Source organism: Chlamydotis macqueenii, chromosome 12 (assembly GCF_036417535.1).
Source record: "Chlamydotis macqueenii isolate bChlMac1 chromosome 12, bChlMac1.mat, whole genome shotgun sequence".
In the NCBI taxonomy this organism is placed as follows: domain Eukaryota; kingdom Metazoa; phylum Chordata; class Aves; order Otidiformes; family Otididae; genus Chlamydotis; species Chlamydotis macqueenii.
Genome location: NC_141567.1, coordinates 16,081,968 through 16,101,039, shown reverse-complemented (window position 1 = coordinate 16,101,039; position 19,072 = coordinate 16,081,968). Strand labels below are relative to the sequence as shown.

Below are 19,072 nucleotides of genomic sequence, written 5' to 3'. Positions count from 1 at the left end.
ATGTTCCTCTTAGGTTCTGATCATTTGTGGCCATTAAAAACCCTGGCAACCAGTTTCCTGATATATCAAATTCCAGCTCAGCAATTCTTCCTCTGTCTCCCTAATTTCCCTTTGGAATTTCAGCTCGGCATTTCTTTTCTCCCTGCTCTTGATTCTGTTGTGGAGGTGTGCTGCCCTGTTAAACTACTGCCACACTGAACTCAGAAGGCAGCAGCATTTCTGCAATGTCCAGTGAGAAATGTGTGCATGGGAAAGGAAGTCATTTAACAAGGAAGGGATGGGACAGGATGCCTGCACTACTGCCTCTGTCCCAGTAAAGTTGTGAATGTGCTGCTCATCTTTACAGGTGATGCACTAGTTTAAGGAAGGGTTGGTCAGATGTGACTGCTCCTGCCTGTTATCTCAGGATGACGACTTCTTTACTGAGGCATGGACAATAGATGGACTAAAGACATAGAGTTTACAGCATTTGCCATTCTGTAAGTGCAGGGGCCATGGCTTTATGACTGCTAGTACTACAGGGCTGAGGGAAAGGGACTGTGGCCCCTGGGAATGTCAACAGTGAATATGCAGGGATGCCTGTATAAGGTGTGTGAGATGCTTGATGCCTTCATAGGTCAGAAGTAGGTCTGCAAAACAACACAAAACCTGGCTGGTGGAAAAATGGGCCCCTCATCCTTCTTTGACTGAGACTCTAGGAGCAACAGGATAGACATGGGTGAGGCAAAGGAGAAAGCAGATTCACTCCTTTGGTGCTTACACCTCAGGCAGCCCCCATGGTCGGATCCTTCCTACTGCCCTGTGCAGGCAGCAAAGTGCAAATGCTCTTTGCCTTCATCTATAGCTGGTTTCCATTTGGCCTGCAGCTCCTCACACACTGGCTGCATAGCCAGGAATAGAGACACCAATGCCCACATTGTCTCTTGTCTCTCTCTGTTGGCTGAAGGGTAGTTTTTTCCAGTGCAGGAAGTGAGCAGGTTCCTGCTTTGTTAGGCAGGTGAGCCCAGACAGGCTGGCGCCAGCGGGGAGCGGTCTCTTCTGGGGCTGTGAATGTGCTGCTGCTTCTGTGTCTGCCTCGCTGTCACTTCTGTTGCTTTGCCCTTCTTGTTGCAGTGTGAATCAGGCCTGTCTTGCATAATGTAACTGAATATGGCCAGGGTAACGCTATCACCTGTCTTTTTCCATGTGCTTATCTCCTAACCAAGCATTAACACTCTCCAGAGGTTCCAGCTCTTTGCCACAGCTCACGAACAGCAATAGTATGCTTTGCTTCTGCTTACTACTTGTAAGGTTACTGAAAAATTTCCATCAACATTAGTGACGCTCAGAGAGCTGTTTGCAGAGAGGTCATCAGCTGTCAACCTGAGTGGCATTAGGTACCTCCAAGGAGGAGTCCAGTAAACTCCAGGACTCCTAGTATTACTGGTCACTGGTGCTGAGGCTGCTGCACCTCTCTGAATGGAGTTCACCAAAGTATTAGTTGTCTGTTTGACAAGCCACAAATCAGGCCTTCTGTACAATTACCTTCTAAGTTGCCATGGTATATGTATCTGCACAACTAAATCCATATTGGTAACACCAGAAAGAAGACTGATGAATGTACAGATTATGTGCTGCGATGAATGTCACCGTAGCAGAGGTATTTTTTCACGTACCTTGTAATAGCAATGTGTGATGACAGTGCATTTACTTTACAAGATTTTGTGGCAAAGACTTGCTAGCATATAATACCCACAGGATAGTAAATGTACATCAGAGCTGTTCCATGAACTCAAGCTAATCAGAATAATCATGATAGTTATGCAGATTTTTCTCCCTAGCCCATGATGTAATTGCTGAGGTGCTTCTTGTGTTAGTCACAGTGGGAGAGCACAGGGTGTCTGAAAGAAGCTGTTGACTTCAGCTGGCTTCTCACAGTGGTTTATTCCATCTCTCAAATGAGACCATTTGTAGTTTTCTCAACTCCCTGAAAAAAAAAAAAAGCCTTGTTTTACACTGAGAAGACCTTACTGTCTGGACATTATAATCTTAATTTTCTGCCCTTCCCATCTCTTCAGGTAATGATCAGAGATCCTGACCATTTTGTAAATTGATGGAGAGTGATTTTCCCCACTCTTGCTGCTGGCAACCTTGCTCAGGCTCTCTTTTACCAGTTCTCTGTTAAAGTCCATTTCCCAGTGGAGTAATCATTTGCTTCAGTTCCTTCTCCCACACATGGGTCATTTTGAAAAAATCCCAATACATCATCTCAGTTTATCCCAGGTTACCAGTATGTCAGACTGTCTGGCATCCTTTCTGGAAAGTTTCGCTGGAAAGAGTACATGGAATCTATAAAAACCCTGGCCAAAGTCAGTTAATGTCAGATGACTGAATTTGGATGACTTTTTTTTAAAAAAAAAAAATTGAGTGTGCCCAGCACTTCCAAGCTATCAAAGAATTAAATTGCTTGTTTAACATATAGAGGTGCTTTAAACATGGAGTTTTGGTTCTAATGTTAGGTATCCTTTTCTGAAATGTGTTCATCTCAGAGAATGTCTTGTCCCACTGCTAAAGCTTTGTCTGTCTATCTGTCTCTTTAGAATGACTCCTGGGGGAAGCAGTATTCCTATGCGCTGTTCAAGGCAATGAGTCACATGCTCTGCATTGGGTATGGGCAGCAGGCACCCGTTGGCATGTCAGATGTGTGGCTCACTATGCTGAGCATGATTGTCGGTGCCACCTGCTATGCCATGTTCATCGGCCATGCCACAGCCCTAATCCAGTCTCTGGACTCCTCACGGCGTCAGTACCAGGAGAAGGTAAGGACTGGGCTTTGCAACCCTTGTGTGACCCAGGGGTGGTTTACGCACTGTCTGAAGGAAGCCAGGGCTGTCAGTGACCCATGTGAGAGGGCAAAGGTGCAGTGTCTTTGTCACCACAGCAGTTTATTGGTAATTCAGATCCATCTGTTCACTCAAACAGACCCTCATGAGGAAATAGATCCAAGATCAGATGAATAATAGTAGGGCAAGTGGGTGATTCATGTTGTCTCTGACTGTCTTTTTAGATCAACATTATCAATGTCACTGGTACCTAAAATTGTAAGTCACTTTTCCTTTCCGAGATCTTGTTTCAAATCCCAAGTGAATGTTCTAGAATGTGCAGCTTTTGTTTAGAAAGCACTTTCTTTAAAAGTATCCAGATTATTCACTTCAGTGCTCAGGAGTGAAACTTCATAACAAATCCCAAAGCACAGCTCAAAGCTCAGGAGCACCAAACAGCTTCCCCAGGTAGCTATCGAATTAATTGCACAGTTGTTGAATTGCATAATACAGGGCACAGACAGAAATGCCACGACTGATCAGGTTACCACTGCAGCGGCAGTAACTGGTGGTGGTGGGTTTAAGGTGATGCTGTGAATTTGTAAGATGGTAAGGGGCAAACAAGGTCAGTCGCTGTGATTCAGCTGATGAAGGATAACTCATGGAACTGCATCAATTCCTTCCCCCTTTCCATGCCTTCAGTATGTGGGGATTACAACGCTGGGCTGCAGAAAGAGAGTAGGGCCAACAGTGAAAGCAAAGAAGACCAGAGTCTGAATCGTGCTTTGAGGATAGGGAAGATCCCAAACCACTGCTAAAGCTAAAAGAGGTAAAAAGTTCAAGAGAAGTGTGGAGGACTGGGTTACAACTAGAGCACTGGGCTTTGTATAGAGTTTTACCACTGTCTTAATTCTAATTGAGAGTAAGGCGTACCAAAGAGAAGGACAAGGCAGCACTAGGAATGCAAGCTGATCGAGTCTGTGAATGCAGATTATTTATTCAAATGTATTTGAAGTAACATAGAAGTCAAGGACTGATTTGCAAATCCAACCACCTGGTCAGCCTAGCCGCAGCCAAGTTTACACCTGCAGGACTGGGCACTGTGCTTTTTTTTCCCAAGCCGCATTTGAAGACAAGGACAGAACTTGACCCTGGAAGTTGGATTCCAGTCAGAGCTAAGGGAAATCCATCACCAGTAAGCCACCGGGGACTGTGACTGGCATGGAAGAATGTGAGATGTTAAAGCCTGATTAGAATTGGAGATGTGAATGAGAGGGTTAATAGATCCAGGAGAAAAGCTTTGTGACAAAAGCAGTGAGTAGAGGATTTAACAAAGGGTATATTTCATGTGTAGTGGTTATAGCAGGTTTATTTCCCAAGGTATTCTCCTAGGAATAAAGCCTCAGGGATTGAGTACGTTAATTTTCTTCCTGCAAATGGGACAAATGATGGCCTAAAACCAAATATGTATTTACTTTCTGCATTCCTTAGCACTCAAATAGCCATGATTAAAATGAGACTGCTTCGTGATTTGCAGCCCTGCAACTCAATTTAGTTCAGTCCTCATGGGACAATGTGTCTGTTGAAGCATATTATAAGCAAAGAATCTCAACAAGTTTGCAGGTCAATTGGTAGAAGTAGACAGTTTAGAGACCTCTCCTAGTACACCTTTGGGCTGCAAACAGGGCTCTGCCCCTCACCTCAGCAGAAGCTCAGACTACAGAGATTTTAGCTGTTCTGGGAGTAGCCAAAGAAAGGGGAGACAGTGGGGAGGGAGAGGAATAACAGAAATAATGTAGTAACAGGACAGAAGGCTATAGCTAAGAACTGTATTGATGGGCTTTGCTTTGTGTAACCGTCAGGACAAGGTTCAGAACTGAGTTTGTGGTGAAGTTTCAGATTGTCTAGATCTCTGCCAAACCAACTTATTCTTCCCTTGTACAAACAAGGCTTTTGGGAAGAGGAATAAAAGCCATGATATGCTTTCTATTGGCTTCAGTAGCAGGCTTGTCTCACTCTGGGTAGGATTAATTGAGGATTTGGACATCCGATCCCTGTCCTGTCTAAATCTCCTCCTGTAGCATCTGACTTCATGCTATGCTGGTTTCTGCAATGCAGGGAAGCTGTATAGGATCGATGGAGTGGTAGGAAGCATGGAAGATTTGGAGAGGAAAATTGCACCCTCCAAGACAGTGTAGTGCTGAGGTTTCTGAGTACAAGTGGGGAGTCCCGTGTGGCACAGAGCACTCACACCAGCTCAGGCACTGGAAGTGGCGCAGCCATTGTGTAAGTCTGGCTCTGTGCCTCCCTTAAAAAGCTCTGAATCAGAATAGCTCTTTAGATCTGGCACTCTGAAGTGGCTGTTTTATTTCCAGTCTCAGAGGCAAAGTTAAAAGGACCTGTCCCATCTTGCATTGCAGAGTGTGTTATGCCCTAAATTAGTTGCCCATGGTCACAGAGAGAGTTGGCGGCAGGATCAGGAGCTGGCTCTTATCTCTTAACCTCAGTCTGGTGTCTAACTCCAAGATATCTTTGCACTCAAGATTGGTGTCTATTTTCTGCATGTGAGGGAATATTACTACAAGTCCCTCTGGAACAATTCTGATAGAAAAAATTTCCCAAAGTCATGTTGTGCAGTTTTATATTATAACTTAATTGATCTGACAGCTTTGATCAAAGAGGGGAAGCCTCACATACCCTTTCTCACCCACTTCTCCCTGCCACTACTCTCACTGTACTATTTCACTCTTGTGCAGCATCTTTTGTACTTCTCAGACCTTTACTAAGCTGATTTCTGCCTTTTGAGTTAGTTTTCTGCCAGATTAGTGGACTGAATTAGCTTACTGTAAAGTCCAGTGAGTGCCAGAGTTGGTGCTGGTGGAGGGGGTCCATAAGCAAGAGCAAAGGCTCAAGGCCTGTTCAGCTATTTGTGGATCAGCTCAAGCCTTAAAGTGTAAGTTCATCATTGACTGTGAAATTACCCCACAACCTGCAGTAACTGTGGCTTACAAGAGAGGAAGAGTATTTCCTGCCCAGGAGATTAATAAACCAGACTGATATGCAAGTTATTTTCATGCTTTTTGCAGGTTTCCCTATTAATTTATTTCTCCAGTCCTAAAACTCAACTGTATTAATATTTATGTCAAGTCACCACACACACACGCTCATCCTCCCCAGCAGACTCTGTAACCTTGAGGCTTTTGGTAGCAGTGATTATGCTGCTTACTGCAGCTATGCTCCTTGGAACAAAGCAGAGAGAGACTCTGGGCTTCACTCTCCCATCCCAGCAGGATGCAAGCAGTGATGGGCATCCTGCAGAGAGGCACGGCTCTCCCATGTTATCTTCTCAGGTACATATGGAAGAATGACTGATGAGAAGTAGGAATTGCTGCTGTCAGCATTGCAGAGCCCAGCAAAGCCGCAATCTCTCCTTCCAGGCCCTCATCTCTCTTCAAGATCTGTCTGCTACACTTGTGTTTCCTAAAGTTCTCTGTTCTCAACATTCAATCCCCTGCTTCTCCTCCTTCCTGAACTATCAGTATCGGAACTATCCAATGAACTCTGAACTATCCAATGCCTCTTGTTCTTAAAATATATATTAAAACTGGATAGATACTTGCATATTCGCTTGTCATTATTATGAAGAAGCACCTGCTGCAGCACAGTTGCAAGGGGGCAAGCAGGTAACACTAAAGAGAGAAACACTTTATAGATCCTTCAGAAGCACTAATGACATGACCTCTCAGTTCCTGAAACAGCCCTGCTTAACCATCAGCACAGTCCTTCTTGCCACAGTTTTATCCCATGGTCTGGCTATCCAAGCAAAAAAAGCACTTTACTGTCCAAGTATCAACATTTCAGCCCTTCTGCCACCAGCCTGAATTCAACAAAGAGTAATTGTGGAAAATCTAGTAACTGTAAAAGCTGAAGCATAACAACTGAAATGTTCCATCTCTGTTGGAGACAAAGCAGATGTTAGACCAATATTTGTTAGAGGGGAAATGCGACATCACCATTGTGTGTGCCTACTACAGTGAGAGCTGAGAATCAGTCTTCTGGGCTTGATCAATCCTTGCCCTTTCTTGGAGACCAGCAGTATAGAGGCTTATTAGGCAGCAGGTTTAAGGAGTGATTTTTTTAATGGTATGTAATTAAACTGTGGAACTCACTGCTAGAAGGTGCTGTAGAGGTGCAAAGTTTGATCAGCCTCAGAATATTAACACAAATTCACATAAGGAAAATCTTTCAAGTGTTATTGAATGCTAAGATGGAGATACAACCCCTGGCAGTGAGTATCCTAAACTGCTTTTGTCGGAAAAGTTAGGAGAGTATGACCAGCAGCTGGATTGCTGTGTACGTCTTTTATTCTTTCTCCTCGTCCTCAAATCACCTGAAACTGTCGGAAACACACCAACAGCTGAGAGGAGCCCTCAGCCTGACACTTCATGGCTACTCCTGTGGTTTTAGGCTGTTTTACTATGCAGTTCAGTGTTCTGAACTGCCTCCAAATGAATGCGTGCAGGGAATTCGGTGCAGAGATCCTAGCTGGGCTCCTGGATACAGTATAATCACATTAGTCTGGCAACATGCCCTTGCTGATTACCCCCCCCTCCACCCTTCCTTTAAGCACAGCTAATTAACCCAAGCACAGCACTGTACCAAAGCTATATTAATTCTTGTGGCTCCAGGGTTGGCTTCGCCAGTGCTACCTTGGGGACGACACAGCGCAGATACATTAAGATAACCAGAGTCAGCTGCTCTGTTAGAATGGAGCTGGGCAAAGATTGCTATTATTTCTACGTCTACTCTGCCACAAACCTGTCAGTTGGGAGACTTCATGTTCGCTAGCACTCTGGATAGGATTTCAAGTGCCATTCCCAAGAAGATTTCTCACCACTGTCTGTATGTTCTCAGGTGGCATTCCCAGATTCGTAGAGTCCAAAGCTGTTATGTGGAAGTTCCCCTCCTGAGCTAACATCTCAGTTCTGGATGTCAGGAAAGCTGCAAAGCTCCCTTACTCTTCTGGTAATGTGTGTGAAGGAGAGGGTAGGGAGTGTGCGGCACTCCAGAAATTAAAGGTGTCTGGAAAATTTAATCAAATGCAAAATTTAATCAAATTTACTAATTGGAAAAAAGTTTGGAGAGTCTTACTTCATCCTGTTATGACTGCAGTAGTTCTATATTAGCTCAGTCTCTTAAGAGGTGGCCTGAGAACTATGATGTCCCATGTTAGTGTCAATCAAAGCATTTGAGGTTGATAACAAGGCTTATAAATGATGTGCTTTGTTGATTGTGTCTAGATGCAAGGGCTCTGATGTGCACTGAGCTGGGTGTCTCAGCAGTGCCTCTAGGTAGTTTCTTCTGTTATCGGGGCTGGGTTTTCTGGCTGGTTTGTAGTCCAGAGTCGGCAAGTGAAAGGAGCAAGGTTAGATGCAGTTCAGGTTAACAGGAGGGGTCCAGCTTCTCCCCTGACATGTTAATGGCTGGAATAGCAAAAAGGGTCCCCCATTCCCACCTTCTGTGCACACCCACCCACATGTGATAGTAGGTCCAAGGATGTTGCAAGAAAATTACAACCTGATGTAAGCTGGCCCTCCTTTGGTCCCTTCCTACTTACATCATCCTTTGACTCTGTGATTCAAAGTCCCTAACTACTTTCAGGCAGTGAGCAGTCAAGATCCAGTGAGAATGGCTAGCTCAGAACTGTACATCCAGTGCTACAAGGCAGCTGTTCTTTTACACATACCACATACATCTCGATTTTAGAAGAATATTTGTAAGAAATAGGTAATGAAATGGCATAAATAATGATTTGTCCAGTTCAGCTCACCAAAATATTAGAAATTTATGTCAATTGTTTTAAGGTTATTTAATCCTTTTAATGAAAGAATCCTGACTTGGTTATAAAATGGAAATCTTTTCTGAATTAAAACCTAATGGTTTCTTCTAAAAACATCTTGCAGTGCAAATTGCCTTCCCTTTATGGCCTTAGCTAAACATGAGTTGAGTAGTTTTTGTTCTTGCAGAAGAATATTTCATTGGTGAACTTAACTTACTATTCCTTGAAACTGTTTACCCATGTCTTCCTAAGAGAATCCCCATTTTGAAGCTGTAAAACATGTCTTCTCAGTATCTATGCAGTGGTGATCAGTCAGCACTTAAAGCAGAGAGTTCAGTGCCCAGGTTTGTGAGTGTGTCCATTTTAGAAGGACAGTGCCTATATGGAGCATATGACTGCGATGAAGTGCAGGGGTACATGCAGTACCCTCTCCATGCTCATGCGGACAAGGGAAAGAAGGAGTCAGTGACATTGCAGTGTCTTAGTAGCACATCTTTACAGAAGGAAAAACAAAACTGCCATGTAGATTGCCTTCTATCAGCAGGTTTACGTTGGGGATTCATCTTGGTTTGCTCTAACAGAGATACTGTGATTGTAGCTAGGATTTTGACATCTTATTTCTGAGAGTGGAAGCCAGACAGATAGTTCTGTTCTTTCAGCAACATCAGTGACAGCCTGCTCTGAGCAGTATGTTTGTGCATGCGCAAGCACTGCATGTGTTGTCACGGAAAGGAAAGAGCTCTTGCCTCAGCAGTTTTTCATATCCCAGTGTGGGATTTCAAACTTCATTATCAGTTTTGAAATTCATTTTGGCACTTGAACTGTAAATAAATAAATAAATACATCATAATGCGAAGCGCTAAGCCTTCCTGCTGAGCCGTCTCTCCTGGCAAAAGGCTGCTCCCAGCAATACTGATTTCAAAGTGCACAGACTTGCTGTTCCCTCTTTCTTATCTCCAACCTTTGTCTGGTTGCAGATTTTACCTCATCTCCTTCGTTCTACTCTTCTGATGAAAGTAATGTTGATCTTTTTTTTTTCCCCATCGCACATCCAGATATGTGGATCCAGTGACACAACCTGACATCTCCAAAATATCCTGTGATATGAGTTTCACAGTGCTCAGTGAATAATAAAAAATTCATTGACTGGGTCCAAAAGTTCCCCCTGTGCTGGACTGTTGACTTATGTTAGGATGTCACCTCTGAAACCTAGCAAGGCATTCTCCTCAGGTGCCTTTCCCAGGCTGGAGCTAGTCTGTTTCTGTAGCCATGGCGTACAGGTTTGTACATAACACATTCATCATTGTGCTACCCTGGTGTGATGCACAGGATTAAACCTTAAGGCTGAGCACCGGTAAGAGCAGACAAACAGGGCATTGCTCACATTTAATGCAAAGAGATTTTTCCCAAGGTCCTTGGATCTGCTTTCAGATCCAAAGCCAGGCAATGTCCTCTGGGTGTGTGATTGCAAGCTCAGCACTATACGTGCACAGCACCATCCCCCATGGTGGGGTTCCCTGGCTTGCGCTGCGGCCACTGCAGCAATGCAGCCAACGGGAGGACGTAAACAACTGTTTCATCAGGCTCATAATTGACCCTACTCGGTCTGTTGACATCTCATAGCCCAGAAATGGGATTGCCTGAAGCATAATCCTTGCCTGAATAGGTACTGATTAACAGCAAGGGGAGGCAGCTATGGCAGCTGATCATTACAGCCATCCTCACTGTAATGAATGTTGTCTAGAAAGTGGAAAAAAGGCTCCAAGAATATTCTGCTAGTGTCTGTGGTCTTTGTAACATAGCAAGAGATAAAGATTCTGGGTAAGGTAATTTCTGAAAGTATCACTGCAGTGGGGGTAAAAGCGTTCCATGTTTTTCAACATGTAACATGTAACACTTAAAAGTAATCTTCCTGCAGCAAATTGAACTAGTGCGGTGGTACAAAAATTAAGCCAGTCTTTGGAAGAACTCAGAACCAGGACATTGCATAAAGTTTTTGCAGAATGGACGTAGCTATTGCATAGCTTCCCAAGCTGAAGAGTAGATGGACGTGAATTTAAATTTAGTTCATTAATCAGAAAACAAAGGTAGCACTGATAATGTTTGGTGCTGTGCTAGATGTGGTCTGAGTTGTTCTTGTTGCGTTTGTATTGAAATAACCACCAATTCCTATACAACCTGCTACAATTTACCTGTAGCACACACTGATCCCCCCTCACTACCACTCCCCTCATGCAGGCACCCCAGCTCTCTTTCCACTGACTAGTTCACTTAGAGTTTCCTCTGATTCCTCCTGTGAAGGAATCCAGCTCCTGCTTCAGCCTCATCTGTAAGCCCATGCTCTTGCTGCCTGGGGGCTGGAGGGTGTGGAAAGGACAGCCTGAATACAGCTCCTCTCAATCACTTTACTATTCCTATGGAGCAGACAGCCCTGTGCACATTAAAATTTATGAATGTCTATATTCTTGTTGGAAAACAGCAGGACAGTGCTCATGAGCATGAGTATGTATGTAGAGCAAACTGCATTCCTAAGTGTTGGCAGACTCAGGACAAACTGATAGCCTGCACCAGTTACAGTTCTCAGCAAAATTTCAGGAAGAGAAAGGGGCAAAATTATATAAGCTAGGACTGATCCTGAATATGTTGACTCCATGTGAATGTGTGTCTTGATCATTTTGAGTAAGACGTATATCTGGTCTTAGAACAAATCCTGAGGATGGGAATATGAATGACTTAAAAGACAAAAGAAATGGAACTCATAATTTATTTTGTTTGATGATTACTAAATACTGGGGAGCTGCTAATCCTAGGTCAGAGAAAATTAAAAAAAGATGCAACCGTGTCCCACCAAGACACTCGATCTGGTGATTCTCACTGCTTGATCTTTACACCTCTGAAGCACTAATCCACTTGAGAGAGTCACAACATTGTATGTCGTGGCTGCTCATGTGTATGTTAATCCAGTCTCACAGAATATATACTACTAGCATTCAAAATACTGTCAGAGCATCATAATTTTTCATTTAATTGAAAGTGTATTACTCTGTTTGATTCTCCTTTTTCTTACACAAGTGCATGTCTATTGACTTCCATGGAGTCCAGATGTGGAGACTGTGACTGAGATTAAGCTCTGTCCCACAGTGATTTCAGCCTGTTTTTGGAAGGATGCAAGTACTATGTATATTTATCTTTGGATAAATGGAGACAAGCATCCCAAGTGCCTTCACTACAGTGGGTTGTGTCTTCATGCCCGTGTTGGTAGGCATACTGTGAAAGTGTTTGAATTAACTGAGATGCAAAATGGAAATCAATGTTTCTCTGAAGCTCTGAAGAGTGATGTATGTGGACTGAAAGAGGACTCAAAGAGATGTCAGTGCTAGGACTGGGATGGGAGCAGCTATTCTCAGATGCAGGATCTTTTTTATATGCAGAAGTAGGGCAAAGAAATAATCCAGCCTTTTCAGCCAGTGATTTATTGCTGTCAGAGAGAGGAGGATTCATGACAGAGATTGAGAGCATGGAAGGCGTTAAAATAGTTATTTCTCTTTGGACTGTGAATGAGATGAGCTTTGGTAGAAGGGGAGGGGAGTGGTGAGACAACTAGGGAAAGTGGCCAGTTATAGAAGGAAAATAGTCATCTAAATGGTTCCCTTTTGATATATTAATACCTCCTTCAAGGGCTTATTTGAGGAAAAACAGACTTAAGAAAATGAGTTAGGATTTAAATGGACTCGATTGTCTTCAGAGAGTTTTAAATAATTCCTAAATGAATCTTTCTAGTTGAAAACCTCAGAGAGGCCACTAATCTCTGCATGTTCCTCTGAGGACAGGTCACACTGGGGACATGGAGACAAGTAGGAAGACTGAACAGACAAGTTCAGACAAGGGAGAAAGGAGGCAAAAAGGGGCTGTCAGGTTAGGCCTGGCCACATCTGAAAGGCACTTAAAGGGGTGCCAGCTCAAGGGGGCATGAAGTGGCTTTAGAGGGTGCCAGATCTGCACAGTATCAGGGCCTCAGTTTAAAACGGAAGACCTGAAAATTCAGGGTTATCAGGCAAAGTCTTTAATCCCCATGCACTCTGCTGTTGATGTTCACCACACGATTACCCTTACTGCTTTGCTTTGTCCCATCATTGAGTGTTGCTGGTGACCTCAGGAGTGATCTCATTTACATTTTAGAGCTGAAAAGAGACATGTGCATCCCACTACCCTTTGAGAGGCCCCCCCTCATGCAGCTTTTTAGTGGCCTTTTGGTTAGTCTCTATTGATGCTTGACACTGCAAGAGTGGTGGCCTTCAGCCTGGCTCAGTAGCTCCAAGGAAAGGGGGAAAATTCCACATGAATCTTGAACTTATCAAACATAGAGAGAAGGGGCTGATGCTTTCATTTCTGGGCACTTCTGCAGGACTTCATCTCTGCACAAGGGAGAGTTAAGAGCCCACAGAACTCTCTAGCAGGCATGGGTGAGATGAGAGCAAAGACAGGAGAGCCAAGATGTATACCTCTTGTTAACTATGACAGAGAATTGTGGTTTCTTATTTTACAATTTACTTTTATAACCATCTTTTTAATTTGTAATCGGAAGCAGAATTTTTTTTTCTAGTGAAGTAAATTTGTGCTGTTTTTACTCTGAGCCTTATCTAGGGACAGTGATGTCGGAGAATCTGACAAGCCCTAGGGACTTTGCAGAGCAGTAATTCATTGCTCTTTGTTACAAAGCAATAAATCCATGTACAGTAGTGAATAAGCAAAGAGTCTGAGCCACCCCATCCAACCTGTGCTTGTGAATCTGAGAAGCTGCGGATATTTTTTCTCAAGAAGCAAAGGTCAGCTGAAGATTGATCACAGGTCTTTATGGTGGAAAGAAGAGGGGTAGCGGGCAGGTGGCTGGCAGCAGGTGATGAGAGGCATCTTGTGACAAGCTCAATGGGCTCAGACCAGTCAGTTATCCACATGTGAGGTGTTGGTTTCTGCTCCCTTTATCTCCCTCATTCATGAGCTGCAGACTCTGTGCAGCACCAAGCATAGCGCCACCTGACACGGTGTCCTGCCGGTCTCTACAGAACTTCAGCAATCCAAGTAATAAAGTGCAGCGTTCATTGCCAGTTCCCTGCCTGGTTCCCTGTGGGGAGGTAGTGACTCGCTTGACTTTGATCATGCTGTAGTGATCATGAATATTTACAGCCAGCTCCTCTGCTGCTAGCTACAGACAAAAAGCTCTGGAAATGCCAGGAAACCCCGAGTGTCCCCTCTGCCACCTTGGCTTCTTAGAGTAATTCCTTCTCCTCTCTGGTGCAGATCAAGTTGTTAGCATGCAAGGCAGTGCCAGCACAGACTGTACTGAGAGCAGAGTGACACTAGTGTGTGCAGGGGAGGTCTGTAATGAGCAGAAGTTTGGTAATTAGGCTCTTAAGCACAAGCTTAAGACATTCAGGGACATTCAGGGACAGATTTATCAGGGAGAAGCAGGGAAAGAGGGGTGGCAAAGGGGGAGCATAGTCCTTTTGTCAGCATTATTTAGTATGGTACATGCTCAGGATCATATTCTGTAGTGCATACCAGCGGGAGGGAGCATGACCATTCCAATGCGCACACCTTGTTCCTGCCGCACCTTTAAGGCAAGTGGACCCATTTACAGTCCTGTGCCCTTGAGGAAGTGTCATTTGGTCACAAAAGCACCATTCATCCCCAAATACCACTCTGGCATCAGTCAGTGTGCCCTTGTATTCCCCTCTAAATGACATGATGGAAGTGCAAATCATTAGGTAAAAATATGGACAGGTTAGCAAAGTGCATGGGGCAATAGGGACCCAGCAAAAGGTGAAGAAATTCTGGACCTGTGCAGCCCTAAGTGAGAGAGCAAAGGTGCTATCATAGCTGGCACAGACAAGAACACAGAGGAGAGGAAAAGCAGGCCACAAGTACTGCATCTTCAGCCCAGTAACTGTTCTTTCAGTCTGTGTGTGTCCTTCAGTTTGTCTGTGGCGGTGAACATCCAAGGCACAACTGTGTTCTGCTGCTTTGTACAGCCCTTGGTACAGTGGGTTCCTGTGCTTGGCTGAGGCCTTAAGGTGCTGCACATCACTTACTGGTCATACACCCTGGCTGCCATTCTGCTGTGTGTCATGGGAAAACCTTCTGTTGTGGGCACATTGTACCTTTTGCTCTCATTCTGCACAGGGTTTGGACAGTCTTTGCTCAGCATTATTTGCTGAGAGGAGATTCCCGGCTGACCACTTTTTACTCATCTCTGCTCCCAGCTTTTGCTGTGTGTGTGTAGGACAGAACAGGCGCCTGGGCTGCCCAGCACCCAGGGAATGAGGAGTTTTCTCCAGAATGTAACTGACTAAATGTAAATTTAAAGGTTAAAACTTGGGGCAACCATCTGGGGAATCTAACAAAGGTGTCTGCAGACTCCCCGTGTGTTCAGACAATTGTTCTGTCCTACATCAGATTTATCCGCCTGGGCCTGGCTTGGCATGAAGGAAGCAGGTATGGGTACGGTCTAGTATGTGCTTGTCCATGAGCACGTGCTATTTGTTGCATGTCCTGGTAACTCCTTCTCTTCCTCTCTCCACCGCACAGTACAAACAAGTGGAGCAGTATATGTCCTTCCACAAGCTGCCTGCAGACATGCGTCAGCGTATCCATGATTACTATGAGCACCGCTACCAGGGGAAGATGTTTGATGAGGAGAGCATCCTGGGAGAGCTGAGCGAGCCCCTCCGAGAGGTAAGAAGGGGTCAGTGAAGGGGCAATGCATGTTCCTGTCATCTTTGGCAGCTGTGGAGTTCCTGGTGTGCAGTATCCTGTCCCAGCATTTCACAGAGGACACCATCAGTTGATGGGAGTGGTGGGAGGCCAGCTTTCCCAGTAGCATTGGTTCTGTGTATGCTCTAATGCCATGCCCAGCAGAGGTCCATGTGTCTGAGCAGCCATAAAGGCCCCATTTTGCTTGGGGCTGTACCTGTTCTGTGCTGTGCCTATTTTTTTTTGTGAGAGCAAGGCCAAGAAGAACATGGTCCACAGCTTGACTATGTCTCTACTGGAGACAGTTTCATTCAGAGGGAGTGACTGTCCTCGCCATTGGTGTATGTCTGGTATTCCCTTGCCTTGGTCACAGCAGAAGTCACTACTACGGAGAGAGAAACCCAGGCCTTTGGCATTTGCAGGACTCCTGCCTGAGTCTGTTAACTGCTGCAGCACAAGTGATGTCTGACAGAAAGGCAATGGGGGCTGCAATATGCAGGCCCTGCCACCCACTCAGCATGTGAACAGGTACTTCTTGGCACTTCCTGAGGCCATGGCAGTGTCTGGCAATGTCATCCCCTGCAGGAGAGCACTCTGGAAAGTGCCTTGCTATTACTTGATACTTCTGCAAGCCCCCTTCCCTCCCCGCACAGACATGCACTGCTGCCTGATATGGCGTCTCAGTAAGCTCCCACATCATGCTTCCTAATATTAAGCTGTGTATTTATATAAACAACTATGCAGTGTGCTAGCCTCATCTGTGCCCCATCCATCAGCTGTAGCCACACATAGTGTCAAAGGAAGGAGGAGCCTTCTAGTAGGGCCCACACTTCAAAGGATTCTTTACAGAAAACTCCCTTCCCTAGCTGAAGCCTAGCAATGCAAGTTCTCCCTAGTATATGCCTCCAATATGTTAACTGAAAGCACTAGAAGCAATCTTCCTTCTGACTTCCTCCCCCCAGTAATCTACCTCCATAGGAGAGAGAAGAGCTGAGGATCTACCAGCCATATTTTAAAACTAGTTCTGCCAAAGTCTCAAAGGGCAACCCTGAAAAGAACCCCAGTGAGGAGGAGACAGGTGCTTCCCCAGCCTTCTTTCTTCCTGCTCCAGTCATCCAGATGCTCCTTCCCTACTTGGCGGGGGAATGTTGTGCTGAGGTGATTTACTCGATATCACTTTCGGAGTCTGAGCTGACATGGCACAGAGCAGGTCCTGTGCAGTGGAAACTGCTGTCATACCCTCTGAGTGACACCAGGCCACAGGAGGAGGCACAGTCCCTGTCTGCTGTATGACAGCTGAACAGCTGAATTGGGTTTTCTTCATCTGAGGTTGATGATCCAGCCCATGCCCTAGTGACTGGTGTGCACCTCTCCTTCCCCTCTCTTGACGCTGTCCCCATCTGCCCAGCATAATTCTTTCTCTGAGCACTTTGGCACGTTTGTGCTGTTTAATATCTCATTGACAGGTAAGGGCAACAGAGAACGTAGGGCTGCCAAGGTGAGTTACAACATTTTCCCAGAGAGGAGCCCTGGGCTTTTTCATACAGCGTTTCACCAGTGCTATGCATGTCTCACAGTCCAAGGTTTCCTGTAGAAAGAGGTATATTGTGTGCATTTGGGAGGTTTGGGGGTATTGTTCCTGCTCAGAGAGAAAGGATATGAATGAAAGCAGCGAAGCATGGTATCAAGCTGTCTGCTTCAGCTCGTGCTGCTACGTGCTCTGAGCATCCAGAGCCCATTCCAGCCTGCACTGGGGCAGCCAGACTAAAGGAACAGCATTTTTTTCCCACTTTGTAATGCACAGGTCAGGTGGGGGATCTTCATAGATTATTATATGTTGACTAAACATATGTGTGTGTCTTTTCTGCTCCCTGTCCCATCTTTTCTCCCCCTTCCTTCTCTCTCTTTTTCTTTCTCTCTTTTACATCACATTGTGGTCAGGAAATTATAAACTTCAACTGCCGGAAGCTGGTTGCATCCATGCCCCTCTTTGCCAACGCAGATCCCAACTTTGTGACATCCATGTTGACCAAGTTGCGGTTCGAGGTGTTTCAGCCAGGGGATTACATCATCCGGGAGGGCACCATTGGCAAGAAGATGTACTTCATCCAGCACGGAGTGGTGAGCGTCCTCACCAAAGGCAACAAGGAGACTAAGCTGGCAGATGGCTCCTACTTTGGAGGTGTGTGTTAGTGAGTCACCCTTACATAGTGATACCCACTGCGTCCAGGACAAGGTAAGTCCTGGACGCACAGAGATGGCAGCGAGTGGCACTGATACCCCAGGTGCCTCCTCCTCCACCCTCTGCCTCTGTTCATCTCACCTGTCTTGCAGCTTCCCCTGTAGTGAATTGTGCAATGGGAGGTGACTGGGATTCACAGGCAATGCAGGAGTCTAGATAATAAATAATAACAAAACAGAAAAGGGAAACTTAGTTCTTGTAGATTCATTTATTTTTGCCCCAAGCAAACTGACAGATCTGTGAAACTGAGAACCTAAAGGAAAAAAAATGGAACATTCTCAATTCTCCCAGCATATTTATAGTGTTGCCTAGTCCTTCTGTCTGGCATCTATCATACAAGGTACTGTATAAACACAGAGGAAAAAACATGGTCTGTCATCTCCCCAGCCTGTGGCTCAGCAAAATGTCGTGAAGGTCAACAGGCAGGCGTAATGGTATCAGCAGCAGAGCTCTGAAACAGTGAAACTAGCATGAGGTCAGAAAAGACTATAAAAGAAGATTTAGGATATTGCTTTTATGAGTAACACAGAGACACCCCTCCTATCAGAGCCCCATAGAGACGTCACTGAGAGCCCAAGACAGACAGTTCTCTGGTAGATCCATGTTTCAGTACAAGCACCAAATGCACCACAATTAATGGCCTACGGAGAGGGGGCAGCATGAAACCTTCCTTCTGTGAGGCCTTTTCTCTGTTAAAAAATCCCTATAATACACTTCCTACACTCTTCTTAGACTCTTAGTTCCTATGAAACAATTTGTCTGCACCTACCTGGAATACAAGGATTCTGCATGTCCCTAGTAAGTTGAGTCAGTTTGCTGGGATTTGGAGTTACAGGGTTGGAGTCAGGATACCCTGACTCTAACAGATTTGGTTACAATTGCCCATGACGTTCAACATGTTTTAGATACCACACACATTGAAAGCCAGCAGGGTCTCATAAGCATGATTTCCTTAGGAAAGCAGCCTAATAACGCACTTACAACCTTGTAGTGCTGCTGTATCAGTGCTTTGGGGTAGACCCAGAATGAATGCTGAGAGTGGTGCTGGTGAACTGATGCCCAACACGGCAGAGAGAAGAGTGCTGTCAGCCTTTAGGTCACACCGTCTGTCTTTAAGCGCCTGTCTTAGCTGCTCGTACTCTGTGTTATCAGTGGACAAGCAGGATTCAGGAGCTCTCCGCTGAGTGTTCAAGGAGCATCTGTGCCCAAGTCAGGGATTTATGGTAGAGTCAACGGCTTTCTGTTCTGTAACCAGCTGAGCATCCTCCTAAGAGTAGCTGACTGCGGTGTAAATACACCAAGAGTTAGTAGGTGCCACTAACTTGGCTTTCCCTGGCAATCTGTAAGCTTGTTGCACATCTACAAAAAAAAACCTTGAGAACTTTGAAAAACAAATGTTCTAGGTGTGGGGATCAAAATTACTACCAGGCACAAAGGCCA

The 19,072-nt window shown here is 45.1% G+C and overlaps 1 protein-coding gene across 1 annotated transcript in view; it reads left to right on the top strand.

The window, feature by feature from the left end:
• HCN4 (hyperpolarization activated cyclic nucleotide gated potassium channel 4) overlaps window positions 1–19,072 on the top strand; it is a 102,355-nt gene that overhangs the window by 67,841 nt on the left and 15,442 nt on the right. Inside the window, exons 4-6 of the mRNA XM_086757268.1 lie at window positions 2,580–2,798; window positions 15,226–15,372; window positions 17,332–17,572. Of these exons, the coding sequence (XP_086613394.1) occupies window positions 2,580–2,798; window positions 15,226–15,372; window positions 17,332–17,572 (607 nt within the window). The remainder of the gene's footprint in view (window positions 1–2,579; window positions 2,799–15,225; window positions 15,373–17,331; window positions 17,573–19,072) is intronic.